At 37.5% G+C, this 20475-nt stretch overlaps 1 protein-coding gene across 3 annotated transcripts in view; it reads left to right on the top strand.

The window, feature by feature from the left end:
• FTO (FTO alpha-ketoglutarate dependent dioxygenase) overlaps nt 1-20475 on the top strand; it is a 227421-nt gene that overhangs the window by 48018 nt on the left and 158928 nt on the right. For all 3 annotated transcript variants that reach the window (XM_039721230.1, XM_039721229.1, XM_039721232.1), the window contains exons 4-7: nt 4583-4726; nt 10742-10821; nt 11143-11286; nt 17370-17489. In XM_039721230.1, coding sequence (XP_039577164.1) covers nt 4583-4726; nt 10742-10821; nt 11143-11286; nt 17370-17489 — 488 coding nt within the window. The remainder of the gene's footprint in view (nt 1-4582; nt 4727-10741; nt 10822-11142; nt 11287-17369; nt 17490-20475) is intronic.

Raw genomic sequence — 20475 nt, 5'->3', positions numbered from 1 at the left:
TGAGTGGTAGTCAGGGTGCATATGCAGAATTAAATAGGTTACAGAATGTATGTTCAATTATACTGCCACTAACAGTATTTGGAATTAATTTAATTTCAGAATTTATCAAGGAACAAGAATTTCAAATTTTGATCAATTTAGCATTTTTAATAACACATTAGCTTACAAGTATCCTATCACCTGAGAGCATGAAGGTAAAATAGTTCAGGATTTTAGTATAGTAAGCTGATAATGTATATTTACTTCCTGCTGCAGTTATAAAAGTGAATTGCAATTCAGTAGAATAAGGGCATTTTCAAAAATTGGATTTTATCCATGAAAAGTTCCTAATGACTAGATTTCCATCAGGTCAATGTAAGTTTTGTAGGAAGTTTTATTACTTACCAGAGCACTAGTTGGTTCTAAAGATGTTCTTTGAAGTAGGGACCTGTTTCAGTTACAAATTTACAGAAGATGCAAAAAATGTAAACAATTGAAGTGTGATCATCTTCTCTACCTAGATTTCCCACAGAGGAAGAGATTAGGTAAGTAGTTTTCTCTAGATTCTATACGATATCCAGTTTGTTTTCTTGCTGTAAGGGCTACTTGCTGTTTAACTCTTGAACTTCTACAGACTGGCTCTGTCTGCTGACAAGGTAATGTTAAAAGGTTTAACAAACTTACTGTTAGTTGCAGTGATGACTAATCTTCAAGGACCTTTTGTGCTTGTTTCTTTTGTGAAATGCTGCTTGTATGTTTTTACTCTGTGAAGCTAGAAGCAACATCCTGGCAGGTAGTCTAAAGATGGCTATTTCATTTAATTTGGAATAAAAATTATTAAGATGCACTACAGATGTATGTTTCCCCACCATATTAAAAACAATCCTGAAACTACAAAAGTTGTTCAGCATTGAAGTCAATCTAACTTTGACAATAATCCTCTTTATGTACTGCTTAATGGATAAAAGTCATGGAGTAGATGCTTTTTTTGCAGGATTGGAATAATTTCTAATGTCAATAATATAACAGAAATATTACTTGTTGAAGTAACAGAAATGGTATGTAGAAAATGTTACCTTACTTTTGAAGAAATGGGTAAGTGTATGAAATGGTCACTGCTCTAACTTGTAGAGTCTGGCCAGTTTGATTTATGTTCTGAAAGTCACAAATTTTTAGTGACTCACTAAATTTCACAATAATAGATTAGAATCTCTGTTGTCTAAAAAGAAATCATCACTTGAATAGACTGTTGTGGGTTGTGGGGTCTCTTTTAAACATCTTCTCACTGAGAAAATACAGCCTCTCCTTCAGAAATTAAGGGATGGCAGAATACTGTTTGTTCTTATTTTCATGCTTTTGTTCCTGATTAATGTGTATACAGCATTCCAAAAATGAATTGATAAGAACATTGTTGGCAAAATCTTATGGTTTTTTTGGTTTTGTGAATGTCAGTTGCAAGAAAAATGTAAATGTTAATAGAATTTAACCTCTTATACTATGATTTTTCAGTAATGAGGTAGAGGAAATAACTTTGGGTAGATACTTACTTCTCATCAGCTGCTAAGAAGCAAAGTATGCTCTGCTTCTTTCACTTCTTGCATGTAACACAAATAAATTGCTATTGAAAGACACTCATAATTTATGAGTGTTTTTTTTTAATTGAGTGTATTTTTTTTAATTGAGGAATATGTGCATTCTGGAAAAAAAATCAATCAATCTGTAAAAAATAGTGTAACAATGGTCAGTTGGATTTAATGTTGAAGTAAATGCTTACAGTCCTTGTTCTTAGCAATGTGTTGGCAGTGATTCTATTTTCTTAAGAAATGGTATGTAAGGTTACATTTAGGATGTAATTTGGCGTTACAGTTTGACTTGAATAGAGATCATTTAGGTTTCAGAGCATCAAAAAGTCTCAGACTCTGGAAGATTTTGGAGCCAAATAGCAAAGAAACCTTTCAAAGCTACTTTTACTTTCTGTGCTCTGGAACAATAACCAAAGTAGTTCCAGGAAAACAAGTTTCATATTGTTCTGAACCTAACCCTGACCCAAACCTGATAAGATCAGATCTTACTGCTGGAACATCTCTGAAATTTGAGCTGTCTCATTAAAAGCATAATGCTGTGGCCAATTTTCTGCAGCTACATTCTCTCTTTCATGGCTCTACCATAATTACAGGTTTGATGAGGTATTGTTATGTTGTGGTAAGATTTTACTTCATTGCACCATTTTATTTGGGATTCCAGCATAAAGGTTTCTTGCAGGCTCAAGTCTGTAAATCTGCTGACCAGAATTCAAATCTGCACATAGTTTTGTTATACTTCCCTTAAATACTTGTATACTTGACCATTTCTGTATGGCTCACTACAAAATATATTTGTGTTCTTAAGGTGATGGGAATGTGATCCATGATTTATGCACATGACTTAGTCTCAAATACTTATGATTTAGATGCATCCAAATGTTTTCACTTAAATGGCAACTCTAATTATATCAATAAATATACAGCATCCAATCATTCTTGAGGTGTCTTAGAGAATTTAATAAAAACTTAGTTTTATGTAAAAGTTTGCCTGGATATGCCACAAATGTTAAGGTGTCTCTTTTTCCCTTGCTCTCAGTTTCAGGGTAGCTTGCATTTAAAAGCAAGTAGCAGCTTGCTTCCATTTGTTACCAAAATAACATGGTAGGAGCAATCAGTTTCAATTGCTGCTGATAATTATAAGGTGCAATAATTGAGAATACAGAGAAAAGGAGGCCGTGAGCTGTATTTGAACTCAGTACTTAAGTAATAAAAAATTTATCAAACTGCAAAAAATAAGTCATTTTAACGAGCACATTCCAAAGGTGCTGGATTTATGAGGAGACCCCAGGAAACTTTGATTGAAATTGCTGTCTCTGATTGTAGTTCTATATTTTATTGGTGCCATATTGTGAACAGTGCTGCTGCCAAAGTGAATGGGAAGGCAGCATAACAGAGAGAGTTAACCCAGAAAGGTTACTTCTTTTTATAATATCCATGATGTATTGCATTAAAAATGCCTTGAAAGCCATCCTATTTGCAGTTTTCAGAAAACATTTTTCTTAAATTAAGTTACGATTTATCTGAACAGGATAGAAAATATGAAAGCCCCTTGAAGAGTTTAGTATTGATTTTTCTGAGTATTTGCTAGCTCTTGTTTTCTCATTTTTGTGCTCCTTGATGGAAGGGCCTAGAGCTGCTCCTGTGAGCCAGAGCTTCAGTTGGATGAGCCCTGCAGCAGTGAAGGGAGGGAACTTGGGGACTGTAAGAATTTTCACTTAAGAACATTTAGATTGGCTCTTTAATAGGCTTTGTCTCTCTGCTTCCTGAATTTAGATAATACTTTGTTGATATAATAGTTAATAAATTGTCTTAATTTTCTAAAGGCTGCCCCCAGCTAAACAACCTGCAGTAACCATGTGAGGTGAATGACATGAATATTTTAGAAATGTGAGCTCGTGGTCACACTTTGTGCGTGCCTCTTATAATAAGAGCTATACATCTTTAATGTTTTTCTTCTAGAATTTACTTAAGACAAAGGTTTTAAAAATTGTTACATGAAAGCACATTTCAAGTGGACAGTGAAATGGACACAGTTGCTAAGTTCTAAGAGTTGGGCATGGTGCATAGTTAATTTCTAACTGTTCACTGCTGTTCTGTGCCAGCTATTTATTAAAACTTCATCCCTCTTCTGTCAAAATGCACTGTTACTTTAGCTGTAAAACTGTTACACCATAGCTCCCAAATACCTTGTTATAAATGCTGACTGTATCTTTCAATTTATACTGCAGTGAAGTAAGCTTATGAAAATAGTTCTGAGGGATTAAGCTCTAAATACTATTTCTATGCAGTGGATTATTTTTTCCCCAAGCTCAACATGTTCATGTTGCATAATGATAAGAAAAGTGTTGTGACAAATGTATTGAAGCTTCATTGGCTCTTGCACATGTTATCTAGCATGTTTGACTAGTAATTTTGAGAAAAGAATGACAGAGATGATTCCAAGATTTGCTTTGTTGGTCTAGACTGTATTTTGTAACCATTATTTCACCTTTGCCTCAGTTTATGATTTGGTGAAATTGCAAGTACATAAACAAATGAAATTCTTCCTAAAATGCTTTGGCAGTTTATAACTTGAAATTGTTTCAGAAGTTATCTGTTGTTATATCAGTGTTGCTGCATTTTTTTTATTTTTTTTCTTCCATGCTTGTAGTTTTAGTAATGAAAAAAAATTAATGATGCTTAACTAAAACTCCCCTTGCATGTGCTTAAGAGTTTCAGAAAACCTTAAGTCCATTACAAGCCTTGACTTGCTTAGCCTTCACTTGGTAGTTAACTTAAAGTTTTCATCTTGGTAAAGTTGGTTGCAAAACAATTCTTGATCTCATATGGCTTTTATTTTTCTTTTACCTGTTGCATACTTTTGAATTTGGAGATGATGATTATAGCAATTGGATACTATAGAATCTTTAAGCCTATTCAGATTGTACCAGCATGGGATGTCTTTAAGTCTAAGCCAGATTTTGTATTTATGATTCTTACCTGTTCCCTCATTCTTGTGGTCTCTTTCTCTCTCTCTCAAGATTCATCTGTACAAGAAAGCAGCGAACAGGAACTGGAGGGAAGAGACCCAGCTGTTTGGCACGTGGGCTTGAAGGTGGCATGGGACATAGAAACACCTGGCTGGGCAGTGCCACTTCACCAAGGAGACATCTACTTGATGCTTGGTAATTTTCAAGGACTAAAAAGTTGAACTGTTTGTTGAAAATAGAGAAAATTACGCTTATGTTAAATAAGTTACCATACCTTCCTTACAGTTAGGACTTTTCTTGTTTAGAAAAACATGAAATCTGTATGGAGCATATAGTAAATTCCTCCTACTCTGCCTACTTCCAAAGTATTTAGGGGAACTTTTTCCCTTAATATTTGTTTCCCTTTACAACTAAGAAAGAAATAGTCTTTTTTTCACTTTTTCTGTCTGTTGTGCAGTCAGAGTTACTAGTTCCAGTTAAACTTCAGGCCATAAGTAGAATTTCCCTCGATCTTGCCAGAAGTTGTGCTGTATCTGTTCCATCCTTGTATTTCTAGATTCTTTTTGTTTTCTTAATGCAGTTTTTCTGAGCATCTCTTACGTTCAACAAATAAATTTCTGTTCTTCAGCTTGGCTTATCAAGTGGCACCTGTATCATGTAGGATGTGAATGAACGTCCTAAAGTTTTCTGGTGCCATGGTCCTTGAGGTTTCAATCATTGTGCCAATCTGTGGATATTTTATTAGTCACCAGTTTTACACATGACACTTCTCTCCTTCTGCTACTATGTCTACATTCAAGCATGCTGGTTGCTAGTAGTGGGATTATACTGAGATCATAATGAACACAGCTGTCTTACTCCAAGAATGAGTCTCAATGTCTCAAGCGTAGAGGATTAAGAAAAGAAAATTAAATTGAGTTAATTTGCTGGAGCAGCTGAGCTCATGTGCTAAGGTTTATCCATTGAAAGAAATGAAGCGAGAGCTGTTGCTAAGGTTTGTTGACACAAAATCTGTTGCTTTTTCTTTTGGCTTCTGTTTCTCTTGGTTTTCATTTTTGTTAAAATAAATTTAGTTATAGATTACACTAAAAACAATAACAAGGTTTCTGACAACATCATGTTGGCCTGTTTACTGTCTTGGCTTGACATACATCATCTTTGAAGACTCAGAGCACTTGCAGAGCTCCCTGCTTATGTGATTGTGACTTGGAAGGCATGTTCCATGGAATGTCCCTAGGATGACTTGTCACACTCCCATCTTTATGGGCAGAACAGTCTTTGGAACATTACCTTTCACAGTATATATACTAAAAACAATTCCTTTATAAGCCATCATAAAACCCATGTGCCATTCCTTGTTCTTAGTTATCTCATCGAATCCTTCTGCAGGGAAGTGTTGTGTGGAAGTACTGGACTAACTGTGCTCTGAAGAATGTTCAGACATGGAAAGATCAGGTGTTAAGATGTGAGATCCTTTGGCATAGTGGTCTGGACGTGCCTCCCTTTTTTGTAAGGGCATGAAGTAGAAGCCTAGAAGGAAAGAAGGACAATGAAAGTGAAGTTTAAGTGGCAGTTGAACATTCCTAGAAAGGTTATTATAATCTATTTTTGTGCAATAGCAGTCAGGGCATCAAGTAAACTTCTTATCTAATCCTTCCTGACTGGAAACTTTGAGCATATAGAGCATTGCTGGCCAAGAGATTCAGAAGGTATTTAATAAAAGAAGGGGACTAACTTTAGTATTTTTATTGCAAAATACTGTAGATTGTAGTTGATTGAGTTACCAGATCATAAGGGTGTTTTTTATTCCCTAGTGGAATTTATATAGTGACTAAAGTATTTTCAGAGATTCTATATGAAGGGTAGATCAGAAGGATCAGAAAGTTAGTTTATTTAATGAGTAACATCATGAGCATGTTTAGATGGAAACAAAGGATATATTAAACATTCTTTTGAAGATGATGTGTAAATCACTTTCTTATTAGTACTTTTGAAGAGCTACAGATTTGAGCTCTGTAGGCCAGGTGTTTTTTTAATCTCTTCTGCATTTCCATAGTCTTTGTGTTTCTTTTCAATTACTTGGTAAAAAAATTACTCTTCTAAATAGTCTTAGAGGGTATTCTCAAAATGGCCCTTTTATTGGCTTTCTTTGTGTAGCAGGACTGCCTTTATCATTTTGACTTGGAGTGAAAGACAATATATGGAAACATATATAGTTCCAGTGTATTTTTTACTGTTCAGATTTTTTGCACTAACTTTTAAGAGGGGCTATCTTGAAGATGCCAACTAAAAGACAAAATATGAAAACTCTGTTAAAAAAGAAACTTGGCAATAACAAAAAAAAGAAGATTCATTTGTCTTGTGCTTTTGTACATGCTATATTCCAGAACCTCATTTCAGTAAGCAGGTCCTCTTACTGGCATTATATTAAAAGCAGTGGCAGAATGCAAGACATCTAGAAAGTAGAATATTGAAAAGACCTGCATCTGGTGGTGGTCCATGTGCATGCAGTGATTGGTAGGACTGGGGGGATTGGTTGTGACCACCACTGACTCACCCACCCCAGCACTGAACTCAGCCACTCTGTAGGTCTGTCCTTCCAGTTGCTGGAATGGTGTACTGTTACTGCTTTATATGAATGTTGAAAATGCTGAAACATCACATTCAACATGTTGCTTATAATTTAAAAGTCAGGTCCTATCAATTTCTGTACCTGTAATACCACTAGTATTTCCTGTGGTACACACAAATCTGTATAAGAAAGTGTGGTAACTGGATATTTCTTATAGTAACATGCAATTACAGTAACTTGTAAATCAAGATCAATGGGTATAGCAAAGTAACAAAAAACCCACAGTTTTTTCTTTTTAACATTTCTAGTAGACATTTAGTAATGTTTCTGTTCCTCTCTTCATCGGCTTTATGAATGTTTTTTATTATTCTGGGGAGAAATTAAGTAAAATGTCTTATAATTTAAATTTACATCTTCCATCTCAGCAGCCCTCTTCAGATAAAATCATGAGTCATAATTTAGATGTATGTTAATACTAAACATAAGGTGATCACATCCATTCTTCTTTTAAGCTATTACAATAATATAAATGTATTTTATTAAGCAAAACCAGCAAAAACTCAAAATTATTTTAAGTAAGACTGATTTTTTAAAATAATTTCTTCGGCTTTTCTTAATATGAAGAAAAAAGTCTGGTGAATGGCCGCAAGTCTGCTGCCTAAAAATTCAAATCTGAACTTTATATCACTCATGAAACGGAAACACTTTAGCTCAATTTGGAATAATATATTGGTCTGCAGAGGAAGTGCACACTGAACCCTGCTGTCTCAAGTACACAGTCAAGGGGTGTCTAATATGAAACGTGTTGGGTGCATGCAATAAATCCAAAACGCGTGGAGGTGAGCAAAGGGCCCATCTGCTCTGTCCTAGAGCATGCTTAACTAGGCTTGTCATGGTCCTACTATTAAATTGGAATTTTTTTCCCTAATCTTTGAGTTAGACATGACCAGATTTGCAAGCAGATTTACAATTTTCACTAATTTTCCTACCATGACTTCAAAACATACTTAACAAAAATACATTCTGGACTCTTTCAAAGGCAGATTTACTTTTCTGCAGCTGTTTCCCATAGATCAAGCTCTTAGCTTGAAGGTTAGGGTTTTAAAACAGCATGAAGATGAACTTTGAATCTTATACCACTCCCCACCCCCAACAAATTATAGTTTGAGAAGCATAAAAAAATTATTTTCATAACCAAGCAGAAGTAGGTTGCACACATTGCAGAGTTGGCTTGTGGTTAAAGATAAGTATTTAATGGAAACACTTCCACATGTAGAAAGTGACTCATTAAAATATTTCTAGATATTTAATCTGCTTCTATTTTCACAAATGAACCCTTTTTGCTCCCTAGCATCTTGAATGTGTTGGAGCTTTTCACCTCCTCCTTTTTTTTGAGTCTACATTTAATCCAAATGGTATATGCCCTACTATTAAGACTTAGAACTCCAGAAATATATTTATCATTACAAAACTTTGACTGTGAAGTTTGTAAACTCTGACATATTTTTTAAAATTCATTATTTTTCTAGTTTTTAGACTTTTAATCTGTTTTTATTTGTGCATGTTTTTTCTTGTAATGTAATTTTAAGAAAATTAATATCAAAAGTCCATTCCATTTCACTTTTGTTTGTGATATTTGTGGTGATTAGAATATCAAAGATTTTACCAGTGCTTTAAACACCACTGTACCTTTTATTTGCCTCTTGAAATAGATAACAGATAACTGTCCAAAAAGTTCATGAGGAACGCTTTAGAGAAGATAGAAAAGACTATATAAATCCCTTTTGGTAATTCTGGGAGCCATTTTTCCTTGTGGTTTGTATTTTACTGGGAAATACTTTACCTCAAAGTAATAAGTTTAGGGCATTTAGCCTCCACTTCTTTAAGGATTGGCTAAGATTTTCTTATCTTTCTACCTTTTATTTGTTATGTTGCAATAGTCTGCAGTGAATTGTTCCTCTTGAAGTGCTTTGTCTCCTCAGCTCCCTGATAGTTCAGTGGTAGAATGAGAATTAAGTGTCTCTGTGTTATTTCAGTGTCTGTGCACAGACATATCCATTAGTCTGTTCTTTTGACAAAGGCTGTGTAAGCACAGGGCTTTCAGTGCTGCTGGTGGAGCCCAGGTAATTCAGCTGTCAGAGGAAAGCCCAGAGGGGACAGAGCAGGGGCAGGGACTGAGAACAGGATCAGCGAGCAAAGCGGGGATCTGGCAGTACTTTGAAGGAGTGGAGAGGACTGTGCTGAAGTTCTGTGCTGGAGAGATGTGTTTTGAGAAAAAAGAGGCAGAAAACCCCAGATGTCAGTACAGTGCAGGGAGAGGCAGATGTACCATGTGAACTTGCCTCCACCATTAAAAATTGACTATGCAACATCCAGAGTCCAAAACGTATCTGCTATCTGTAAAATCACTGAGAAAATTAATTGATAAGGGAGTAGAGAATAATAGCCTGCATTCTGTACTGAGGAGTCTCTGTTTTGCTTGTGCAGACCTCATGGGTCAGTGCTTAGTCATGTAAAGCTGAGGCTGGCTCCTTAAGAGTTGTTTTTTACTGAACCCCACGAAAGCACTGTGGTACTTCCAACACGGGTGACCAAGGAATGAAACAGCTTTGGTTTGGCTCTAAAACCAAAATAGCATTCTGGGTGTAGTGTTCTGTATCTGAATAAAAGCTTTTCATACCAGATGGACAACGGCCAATTTAACAAAGAGTGATTTTTCTTTTCAGTTAATATATATTTAGGAGAAAAAGAAGGCAAATCTGTGCCACAATCTTTTATGGCCTAAAAGGTATTTTTTAATATGCTTTGAAGCATGCAATCAATGAAGCTTCAACTATTTTTGTACAATTAAAGTTTTAAATTTTTTGCTATCTTTTAAATTAAAATTACAGGCTTCTTTCTGAGATTCATAAAGGATTATGAAGTTGGGAGCAATTCCAAGGTGCAGCTCTACAATGAAAGTTATGCCAAGGGTTTGAATAAAGGTGCAAATCAAAATGTAATGTCTAATTCTGTGTTTGCTACATACAGCCATAAAGAATGGGCACAGAAAGGGGTACTACGGTAGTGGAAGTGTTTAGGTTTGTTTTCTGACACAATTCTTCTTGAAAGTGATTTTGATATTTAAATATTGTGATGTCCAGAATTGATAATGTTCTGTGGCCCTTGCAAACTGGGTTCTGTGCAATTTATCCTCATATGTGTCTATAGGAAATAGTTTTTTTCATAAGGTTTTGTTGGGGTTTTTTTAGCATTTTGTTTTCAAGAACTTTGAGCATGTTTAGTGATTTTGGGAAAAGAGATTGTAATTTCCAAGTAGCCTCTTTAGTCTCCTCCGTAGTCTAGACTTAGTAGTCTCCTCAGCTTTGGAGGAATTAATTTGTTTAGGTGATCTTTCCCTATGAGAGGTGGGAAAATGCCATTTCTAAACTGTATAGGAGAAGGCTAGTGTAAGTAGAAATATTTGTGACTCTAGGATATTTAATAGTTACTGTGCTCTGCAAAACATTGGAGCCATGTGACTGAATTCTCTAGGCATTAAAGCAAGATAAGTAGTGTACTTAATTCATATTCAACCAGATTAACTTTGATTAAGTATAATTTTTCCCTGTACTTAAGGTTTTCTAATCTGTCCCTAGATGACCTCAATATGACCCATCAGCACTGTGTTCTGGCTGGTTTGTCACCTCGCTTCAGCTCCACTCACAGGGTGGCAGATGTAAGTACCAAAACCATTTCACTCTTGGTCCCTTGTAAAGCCAATATCCTGGTGCCATGTATGCATCACTGTGGTGTTTTATCAGAATTGTGGTTTCTGTTATGCTTATGACTCAAACTCTTTTCATTAACTGCTGTTGTTTATTTTTGATTGAGGTACAATTGGTTTTCTGTTGGTAGCAGGCCTTAACTCCCAGCTGGGCTTATCAGATGTGAATTGTGAATGTGCTGCACCACACCTCACAGCTGGCTGATGAAATGTAGTTGAGAAATACAAATTTTCTGAAGTGGCTATATGTAAGTTTTTATTGTATCTTTATAGTGTTCAAGAGGAACATTGGAATACATATTTGGGCAGTGTGAACTGGCACTCCAGAATTTACAGACTGATCCTGATTCAATGGCTTTGTCTTTGAAATCACTGGAAGCTGCAGTGGTGAAGCAAGTAGAAGAAATACATAATGAGGTGAGATTATTTTCACTGAAAATACCTCAGCCAGGTCTGAGCAGTGCATCTCCATATGGAGTTAATAGCAATTAATTGTGTTCAGCTGCTTACAAGGCATTGCTTTGTATGAGTTTGCAATGTGGCTTTTATGACTTTTCTATTTGGGTACAGTAATTGGGATTATCGTGGAAGTTTTTGTTTTTCCTTCTTAAGATCCCTCTGCTGGTAAAGTGAGAGAAGTTTCACAAAATGCTGCACCAGAACTGACAGTGTGGTGGTCAAACAGACTACTCTAGCACTTCTTTAACAGAAAGGAAGAGAGAGAAGGGATTAGAGGGAAAGGAGCAGGTAGATTTTTTCCATTATTCCTCCCTGGTTTTTGTTGAACCAGGTCTTTGCATAATGCCATGGGTGGCACAATTGTGACTGTGTGCTCTAAAGTATGTTCTGAAGAAAATACAGTGGAAATAGTTGTGAGGAACATATTTTATCAGGTCATTTAGTGCTACAAAGGATTCAAGTGTATTAATAATGCACTTGGACAGGATTCCACTGAAGCTGGAAGTGCTTTCTTGCTTGGAGCTGTGCTGTATTTCTACTAAGATAAATTAGAAGCTGTACAAAGGTCATTTGCACTCAAATTATAATTCATATAAAATGTTTAAATTTCTGTCTGCTGAGGAATATAATATTGTGTAGTGCTACTAAAACTTTGTACAACACATTTTTATCTGTATTATGTTTACAGTTGCTAAAATGGAGCATAGTGTTGGCAAAAGATTTGCGCCCTTGACTTTTACCAAAACAGCTCCTAGGGCAATTTAAAGAAGTCTGATGCATGCAGGGGTTTACAAAACATTAATCAGGCTCAGTCCATAAAACTACACGCATATGTGGTTTGCACAGCAAGGGCCACAGGCACAGCTGGTATAAATTTGCACGGGTCCTTTAACATCAAAGCCATGTGCTGTTTACATCAGGTGAGAGAGTAGCCCCTGGTGTTTGCAGTCACCTGAATAATTTTGCAATGTGACATACAGGGATGTTTCCTGTTACACATATGGGATATACTGTAACAGCAATCCTTGTTTAACTTGTACTTATTGTGCACTTAGTAGACACACTGGATCTATATTAAATTTGAAAAGAGACTACCCATCCACCTATTTTACTATTCTTTTTTTTTTTCCTTAATTTTTTATCCCAAGGTCAAATCTTGGGATTAGAGTGCTCCTTAAATTTCATTTATTGCTGCACAAGTAGACAAAATTTCTAGGGGCTTATCTCTTTGCTAAATGCCAATTTTTTTTTTTTTCCTTAATTTTTTATCCCAAGGTCAAATCTTGGGATTAGAGTGCTCCTTAAATTTCATTTATTGCTGCACAAGTAGACAAAATTTCTAGGGGCTTATCTCTGTGGTAAATGCCAATTTTTTTTTTTTTTTCAAACATCGCTGAGCTGAAAATGCAAAGACCTGTGAAGCTAATGCAACTTTGCTTGCATATAAAAGCTTCCTACCTTCTTGTATAATAAATCTTTGTCTTTTCAGGCACTAATACAGGTTTTAGGTTCAAACTTTATCAGGCAGATGGAAGAACAAGAGACTGTTTTGTTTCTTAAAAGAATCAAACTACTTACTGATGAAAATGAACCTTTCATTTCACACTCTTAGTCTGTTAGCAGTTTTTAATGTAAAATCAAAATAGCACTAAAATCCAGATCTCCATAGGATTAATGGAGAACTGCCACCCAGTTTCCCAGTTTTGCCTGTGTATTTCTGATATACAGCTTTCTGTGCTATTCATAAAGCTCCTTGCAAATTTTTTTATCTTCTTCTGAACCAGAGATCACGAGCTTGAAATGAGATAGTGTCTAGAGGTGATGTTATTGTTGTATTTTATTTTTAAATATTGTCCTAACTGAAGTTCTTCAGTTTTAACTCTTATAACTAGCTGCAGCCATTCTTCTTGGTTCTTTATCTTCCTGAAATGCTATGGGTTCATTCTTTTTACCCCCTTGCTGTTACCTCCAAAGCAATCATCAGAGACCATTAACCAGAACAGAACCATCACAGTACCAAGCTAAAGTCTACTACTTTAGCAGATTCACAGACTGTGCTGAAATTAACTGCTCTGCCAAATGAGGCTTGGATGAATTATCTGTGTCTGCTCGGGGGAAAAAGCCTAAGAGTGGGTCTGAAAGAATGAGGAATGGTTCTGTGCCTTCACTTTTGTACTCCTGGGCAGGAAAATTGACTTGCTGTGCTGATAAAGTGTGTTTGAACTGAGGATCTGAAGCATAGGTGGAGACTTCATTTTTTTCTAGATTTTTGGTGGGCAGAGAAACCTCTGAAAGAGTATCTGGGGGATGTCCTTTCTTGATGTTATATTTCCCAGAGTTCATTTTTCAGGGCCCTGTCTTGGATGTCTTGACAGAGATATTCCTGTTGAAGAAGTGAGATGCTAACCTGAGGAGAATTTTAGCATCTCTAGTGGGCAGCCAGGTGGAAGTTTAATATTTCTTTAAACCTAGCTTTGTTGTCATGGTGTCCCTCACTAAAACAGCCTTCAAAGGAATATCTGAGTAATTGCAAGGTATGTGCTGTGTGTTAGATGTGTGAGTCACTTCACTCCCAGTGTGTACTTTGTAGTTGTAAGTAAAGATAACCTTAATTAAGGGTGTTCACGTGCAGTTTGTCTGTGCAGCTCGTGGCCTTGCAGTCTGCACAAACACTTCAGTGGCAGGGGTGTAACAAATGCAGTTACCTGGCAGCTGGGGAGTACAATAGCCTGACAGCTCACACACAGTCACAACCAGGCTGTTGTTTGGTCAGGAATAATTTATCCCAAAAGAAATGATCTTGCACAATTCTCTGAATGGGAACCTCTTGCTCCTCCTACTGCTTTCCTCCTGCTTGGCTTTCCTAAACATGTACAGCTGCTGAGTACATCCCAAACAGAGGCACCTGGGGAAAACCACTGGCAACTAAATTATTTTTAAGGAAATTAAATACTGCTGGACAGACAATATAAATGCTCATACATATAAGAATAAATCTGCAGAAAAGATCTTCACCAGCCTGTTCTTCACATTTCAAAGAAAATTTGTCTTGCTCTGACTAATGCAAAATCTGCTAATAGTTCATGTTTGTGTGAGGTACTTTCAAGGCTTCTGTATTTGCCAGCACCAAACTAATATTCAGATGTTCTCAGTGTAGTAAAACACCAGAGGTAGTCTTTTGTGTCATGGGATTGTGTTGAAAATATGGCAGGTTTCAAACTAAGTACTTAAGTTGGAAAGGTGGGGGTTTGTTCACATCAGGGTGTTTGCTTAGCTGTGATAATCAGATCCTGATTACAATTATTAAAACTAGAGACTGAATTGGCTGCCCTGTTGCTTGTGAAGTACAGTCACTTTTGCCTACAGCAAATCTGTTTTTATGGCAGCAGGAAATAAATTGAGCTTGGAGAATGCATGGGGAGGTAGAAACTTGGGCTAGCTGAGTTGAAGGGATGTGGTGTTGGACACTGAGGTCATGGGTGAGAAGGGGAGTGGTGCAGGCAGCCAAAGGAAGATTAGTTTGTTTTAGCACATTACAGTGAGCTGACACCATGGTTGGTGGCTACTAGTATGGCAGAGAGAAAATGTAGATTGCCTACATGTGTGGTACTGAAAACCAGTACTTTTAAATAATTGACTGAGGAGCATTGCCTCACAGAATGTCAAATGCTACTGTTGGCCTTTTACTGCCCAGTATTGGCAATAACCTAAAATTGGCCTTTAATCATTGCTTAAAGGACAACTCGAAAATATGTTGAGATTAGACACATGAGGCCTGATTCTGAGCTGACTTGCACAGATAAGTCATAAGTGAAAATCAATTAGAAGATGAAAGTTATTCCTCAGACACTTAGCCTGTATATTTTTATATGTAAATATGTTTAAGCTGTGTCCCCTTCAGTCATGTAAAATACTTTCTAATGATAACTGAAGTTATCATGTATGGAAGTCTCTAAATTAAAACTCTCTGACAAAATCCTTACTTAGCAAGAACTGTTAACCTAAGTGTTTTGTCACAGAAGTTGAATGTTCTCTAAACTTCCATTCCAATAGGGCTAGAAATGAGCTTTTTGTGTCTCTCCAGTATTTAGTGTTGAGGTTTTTTTAATGGTAAAGCTTCTGTGCATGGAAGGAGACAAGCCAAGAGGAGTGGTTCCTGCTAGAGAGAAAAGTTATTACAGAAGAGAAATAATGTCACCCTTGCCTCATCATGATAATTTTCTTTTTTTAGAATCAACAGATATCTGTTCAGAGGTCATAGTTCAGAGCAGACACTTGTCAAGCAGTTTGGAGGGTGAAACGTTTTCTCCCCAACCCCAATTTGTTAACCCAGGCTAGAGCTAAAGAGAGATGCTGTGAGATGAATGCAGAGCAGAGTTTGATGGCTGTGTGAGATGGCAGTCCACATCATTAAACAGCCTCTTATTGCAATTAGGTACACACTGACCTCTGATGAGACCAGCTAATCCTGCAGAAAATGAACTAGCTTGTTGCTCTACTTTAGGTCTTAGACCTAAAAAAATACTCTTTTGGGTCAAATTATATGTATTTTGTATGGGATCAAGATACATTTAAATTTTGGCCAATATGCCAGACTGCAATTACAGTGAAGTTACATAGATTATTGCAACAAATCAATATGACTAGGTAAAAATCAGATTGACTGAAATAGATCTATGATGAATCATATTTTAAGATTGATCTTAATACAATTTTTTTTCATTGATTAATGACCTCATGATTAATTTCATGGAACATGTTTGCTGTACAGCACGTGGTAGAGGCCAAAAATCTCAAAAAGAAGTGAAGAGAAAAAAAACCCCAGTTCTTAAAATCCTAATTGAAGAATGGTATGCTCAGCTTTCCCAAAACTGCATATACTAGTTTTGGTTTGTTTTTTTTTCTACCAAACCATAACTAGGTCCTTCATACCTCATTAATATTATAGAGGAAGCAAAGTTTCCTTCAATTTTTAATTTACCAAACCATAACTAGGTCCTTCATACCTCATTAATATTATAGAGGAAGCAAAGTTTCCTTCAATTTTTTATTTTTTTTTTAGGAAGGATGTCATCAAACTTCTGTGCTAAAAAGTCACTGGCTAGCAGTCAGGACTAAAAACATTTTAAGATCTGTGTCTGGCAACGAATCATACTATATTTTACTAACAAATTTCCTTTATTATTCTTTTTATGCACTGAAAATTTAAGTATTTTTAATTGTAGTCTTTACTGTATGGACCAAACCTTCAGTTAATGTCAACTGGACCACTTCCAGATTTCTGTAGCTGTTCAGTTTTCTCTTGCAGGAAGGGGAGTGTTAGGTGACAGCTTTGGGCAGTTTTCTTTATTCTTTCACCTTGGTAGGTTGTCTTTGTTTGCATCTTCAGTGCTGAGCAGGGATAAACAAATCTTCTTTGTGGTACGAATAATGATTAAAGCAGCTTTGAACTCAGTGTGAAACATAACTACCACAACAAAGATAAATATGGAATTCTAAAGACCAGAACTATGGGTTACTCTTAAAGAAAAGCAGCATCTTTGCTAACTGGGCTGTCTGGTGAAGGATGAGAGGCTGTGATTCCTTGTGTGCCACCCTCTCATTCCGTAGCAACTGGGCTGCATTCTAGCAATGTTATAACTGCAAGTGTTTTTCCATCTTCTGTGACTGAAACAATTTGAAACCCACAGTGTTAATCACAATAAGCCAGAGTTGGTGCATATTTGGCTGGAATTTGTAATATTTGTCATACATGTACACCATGTAAAAAGCAGGGGAAAAGGAGTTGAGTTTTGCTCCTCTCTGGGTTTGAAGAGGGTAGCTCAGGTCACAAATGGATGTGGAATAGAAATAAACATCTGGGTGTGTTTAGAGAGGAACAGTTAAAGGTGTGTTTAGAAATGACCTGCTTTGCTAACTGTCTCCTTTCCTATGGGACTAGGTACAGCTGGTTCAGGTATAGCTGGATTCTTGCATTACCCCATTCCTGCCCCAGATAAGGACTGTGGATGTTCATGGTGCCATATGTTTTTATCTTGCAGGTTGAATTTGAGTGGCTTAGGCAGTTTTGGTTCCAAGGCAAGAGGTATTTGAAGTTCACTGATTGGTGGCTTAAGCCTATGGCTAAATTGGAAGAATTTTGGAGAAAACTGGAGATTATGGTAAGTACTGGTTTTAAAGTCTAAAGCCTCTAGGGCCTAATTCTGAGAACACTCACAATTGTGTTTTTAATTGTGCTGTAGTAATGGGGTTTAGACTTTATTCAGAACATATGAGAAGCAGAATCAATGTCAGCCTTTCACTGTCTCCTCTTACTTTTATCCCCCAGTAGCCAGAAAAAATGTGAGCAAAATCAGATCCAAAACCCCAGGATTTTAGTTAGTTCTTGACTTTGCTTGTTTTTAAAGTTTGAAAGCCTCATATGAGCCTTTTAGAGCCTCACAAGATGACAGCCACATATTACACCACACAAACACTGTGCATTGTCAACTTTTTTGTACAACACCCTGACAGTCACCTCTGCTAGTGACAACAGTGGTGCTTGTGTGAAGAGGAAAGCTGAGAACAAAATTGGTCTTCTGGAAGTACAACTGTCCGTGGTCCACCTGCACTCTTAGACCAAAGCCAGAATCTGCAAGAGGGGATTATTTCAAGAATCAATGTAATAATGATTTCTGGGTACTTCAAAGTACATTGTGCATTTCTTGAAAAGGGATTCAGTGCCAAACACTTTTACCCTGTTGCTGTCCATGTAGAGCCTCAAGGTCAGAGCCTGTGCTGTCAGAGTTCCAGAGCAGTTGCCAGTGGGAAAGCTGAGAACAAAATTGGTCTTCTGGAAGTACAACTGTCCGTGGTCCACCTGCACTCTTAGACCAAAGCCAGAATCTGCAAGAGGGGATTATTTCAAGAATCAATGTAATAATGATTTCTGGGTACTTCAAAGTACATTGTGCATTTCTTGAAAAGGGATTCAGTGCCAAACACTGTTACCCTGTTGCTGTCCACATAGAGCCTCAGGTCAGAGCCTGTGCTGTCAGAGCTCCAGAGCAGTTGCCAGCATGCCTTTTTCTGGGTTGGCACTCAGAAGGGGCTGTGCTGGCAAACCCATTGTCCTCCTCTCCATCCATCTGCATCAGAAGCTGCTGCTTGGTCATTTCTTCTGGCCGTGGCATAAACTAGCCTCAGGTTGCCTGTACCGGCTTGGAAGAGTTTGTGTTGTAGCTGAGGATGCTGAGTACCACTTGTGTCAGGGCTGTGTTTGAGGTGCAGCAAGAACCTTGGGTCCTTCCTTAGACCTTTCTTGACAGGAAATGCTGTGGCTCAGTTCTGGTTCAGACTCAGAAAACGTGCCCAGAAAAGTGGACATTTGAATTGTGGAATCAGTTGCCACAAGAAATCAATGAACATTGAATTTTTGTTGGGTTTTGGGGATTGTTTCCCTCTTTTTGGTGTGTTCTTATGTGCTCACATTCTTGAACGACCCTTATAATTTAAGAAAAGTCTTCTGGTTTGTTTTTCTTTCAAATGACAACTTACTCTCTTGTAACACAGGCTTAGATGAGGTAGAGACAAGAATGTTTGATATTTTATATCCATTGTGTGTTGAAAACATGGAAAAACAGCAAACTCTGGAACTCTCAAGGGTTAGGTTTTCTGCAATTGGTGTGACATTGCCATGTGTCTCTAATTAGAAACACGGTGGCGTCAGTGTATCTCCTTTCAACAAGCCTCGGGATGATATTTATCAGCAAACCCAAGCTTGGGCCAAGACAGAAGCTGCTTCTAATTTATATTTTAAGAATCGCTTTAATGTTTTATGACTTATAACATATTAATCACAATTAATTTCATCTATCGGAGGAGACAGAGGAGAACGTTAATTGGCAGTGTCTGTTTCGCCGAGCCTCTCGGTGTGCTGGGCTCTGGCCGCGCTCGGGCCCCGGCGCTGGGCGGGTTTTGGGGTTGCGGGGCAGGTTTTGGGGTCACGGGACAGGTTTTGGAGATGCGGGGAGGGTTTTGGGGTCACGGGGCGGGGTTTGAGCTGGGGCGGTGTGTGGATTTTGGGGGCTCGAGGTGCGGTTCGGGCTGGGGCGGTGGGTGGATTTGGGGTCGCGGGGCGCGGTTCGGGCTGGGGCGGTGGGTGGATTTTGGGGGCGCGGCTCGGGCTGCGGCGCTGGCGGCCGCCGTCGGGGGGCAGTGTTGGGCCGCGCGTTGGGCGCTCCCGGCCGCGGAATCGCGGAGCGATCCCGGGCGGCTCCCGCCAGCCCCATCCCCGCTTCCACAGCACGGGGTAACGAATTCAACAGCAGTTTAACACTAAAACTGCGCTGCTTTGGGGCATGCTTAGCTTCCGCAGCTAAGTTAAACCTAAAGGGTATTTTTGAAGGTAGCCAGTAGTCTGCACTCAATGTTTGGAGTTTTTTTTTCTCCTGATTTATAACTTTAGCTGGATGATTCTTTAAAAAAAAATAAAATAAAAAAGAAGAGAATAATTTAAAATGCCAAAAGTAAAATGTCTTAGAATTGTTGATCTAGTTTTGGAAGGATTTTGCTGCTTAAAAGGAATTCTTCCTTAAAAGAAAATATTTAAGCATGTATTTTTTCTTTGTGTGTGAGCTGAACGACTGTTGACGTAGCGTTTTTATATATGTGTCTAGAGTGAGACAAAAGTCAGTCTCAGGGACCTTCTGTGTATTTTTTTAGGTTTTCCCCTTGTTTACTAAAGAAGGAAAAAAAGTTTCAAAAATTATCTCTGGTTCTGCTGATTGTAATTACTCTTCTGTCACGGCAGAGTGTGATATTGCAGGAAGTTTAGCCCAGTGTCTTCAAACCTGTGGGCTTTATTAAATATTTTTGTACATTATAGCAAGCAGACAATTTTATCAGAATGTTTATTCCTGGCATTTCTTTCCCTGAGGATAGTTTTACTTAGAGCTCACTCTTGTGATGTAAATGTTAAACCTTTCATTTGAATGACATTCTGATAAAACATCGCATTTCCCACAATATTACCTCATGAATTTATGAGCCATTAAATCCGAGGCAGTTTAACCAATCTTCCTTTTTTTCTCCCCCTCCCTTGAAAATATGAAGGCTATTCATATGTTGGAGGTTTTTTTTTTAAAAGTCATCCAAGATTAACACGTT

This window comes from Passer montanus, unplaced genomic scaffold (assembly GCF_014805655.1).
Source record: "Passer montanus isolate IOZ18808 unplaced genomic scaffold, ASM1480565v1 scaffold45, whole genome shotgun sequence".
In the NCBI taxonomy this organism is placed as follows: domain Eukaryota; kingdom Metazoa; phylum Chordata; class Aves; order Passeriformes; family Passeridae; genus Passer; species Passer montanus.
This window is presented reverse-complemented; position numbering and strand designations above follow the sequence as displayed.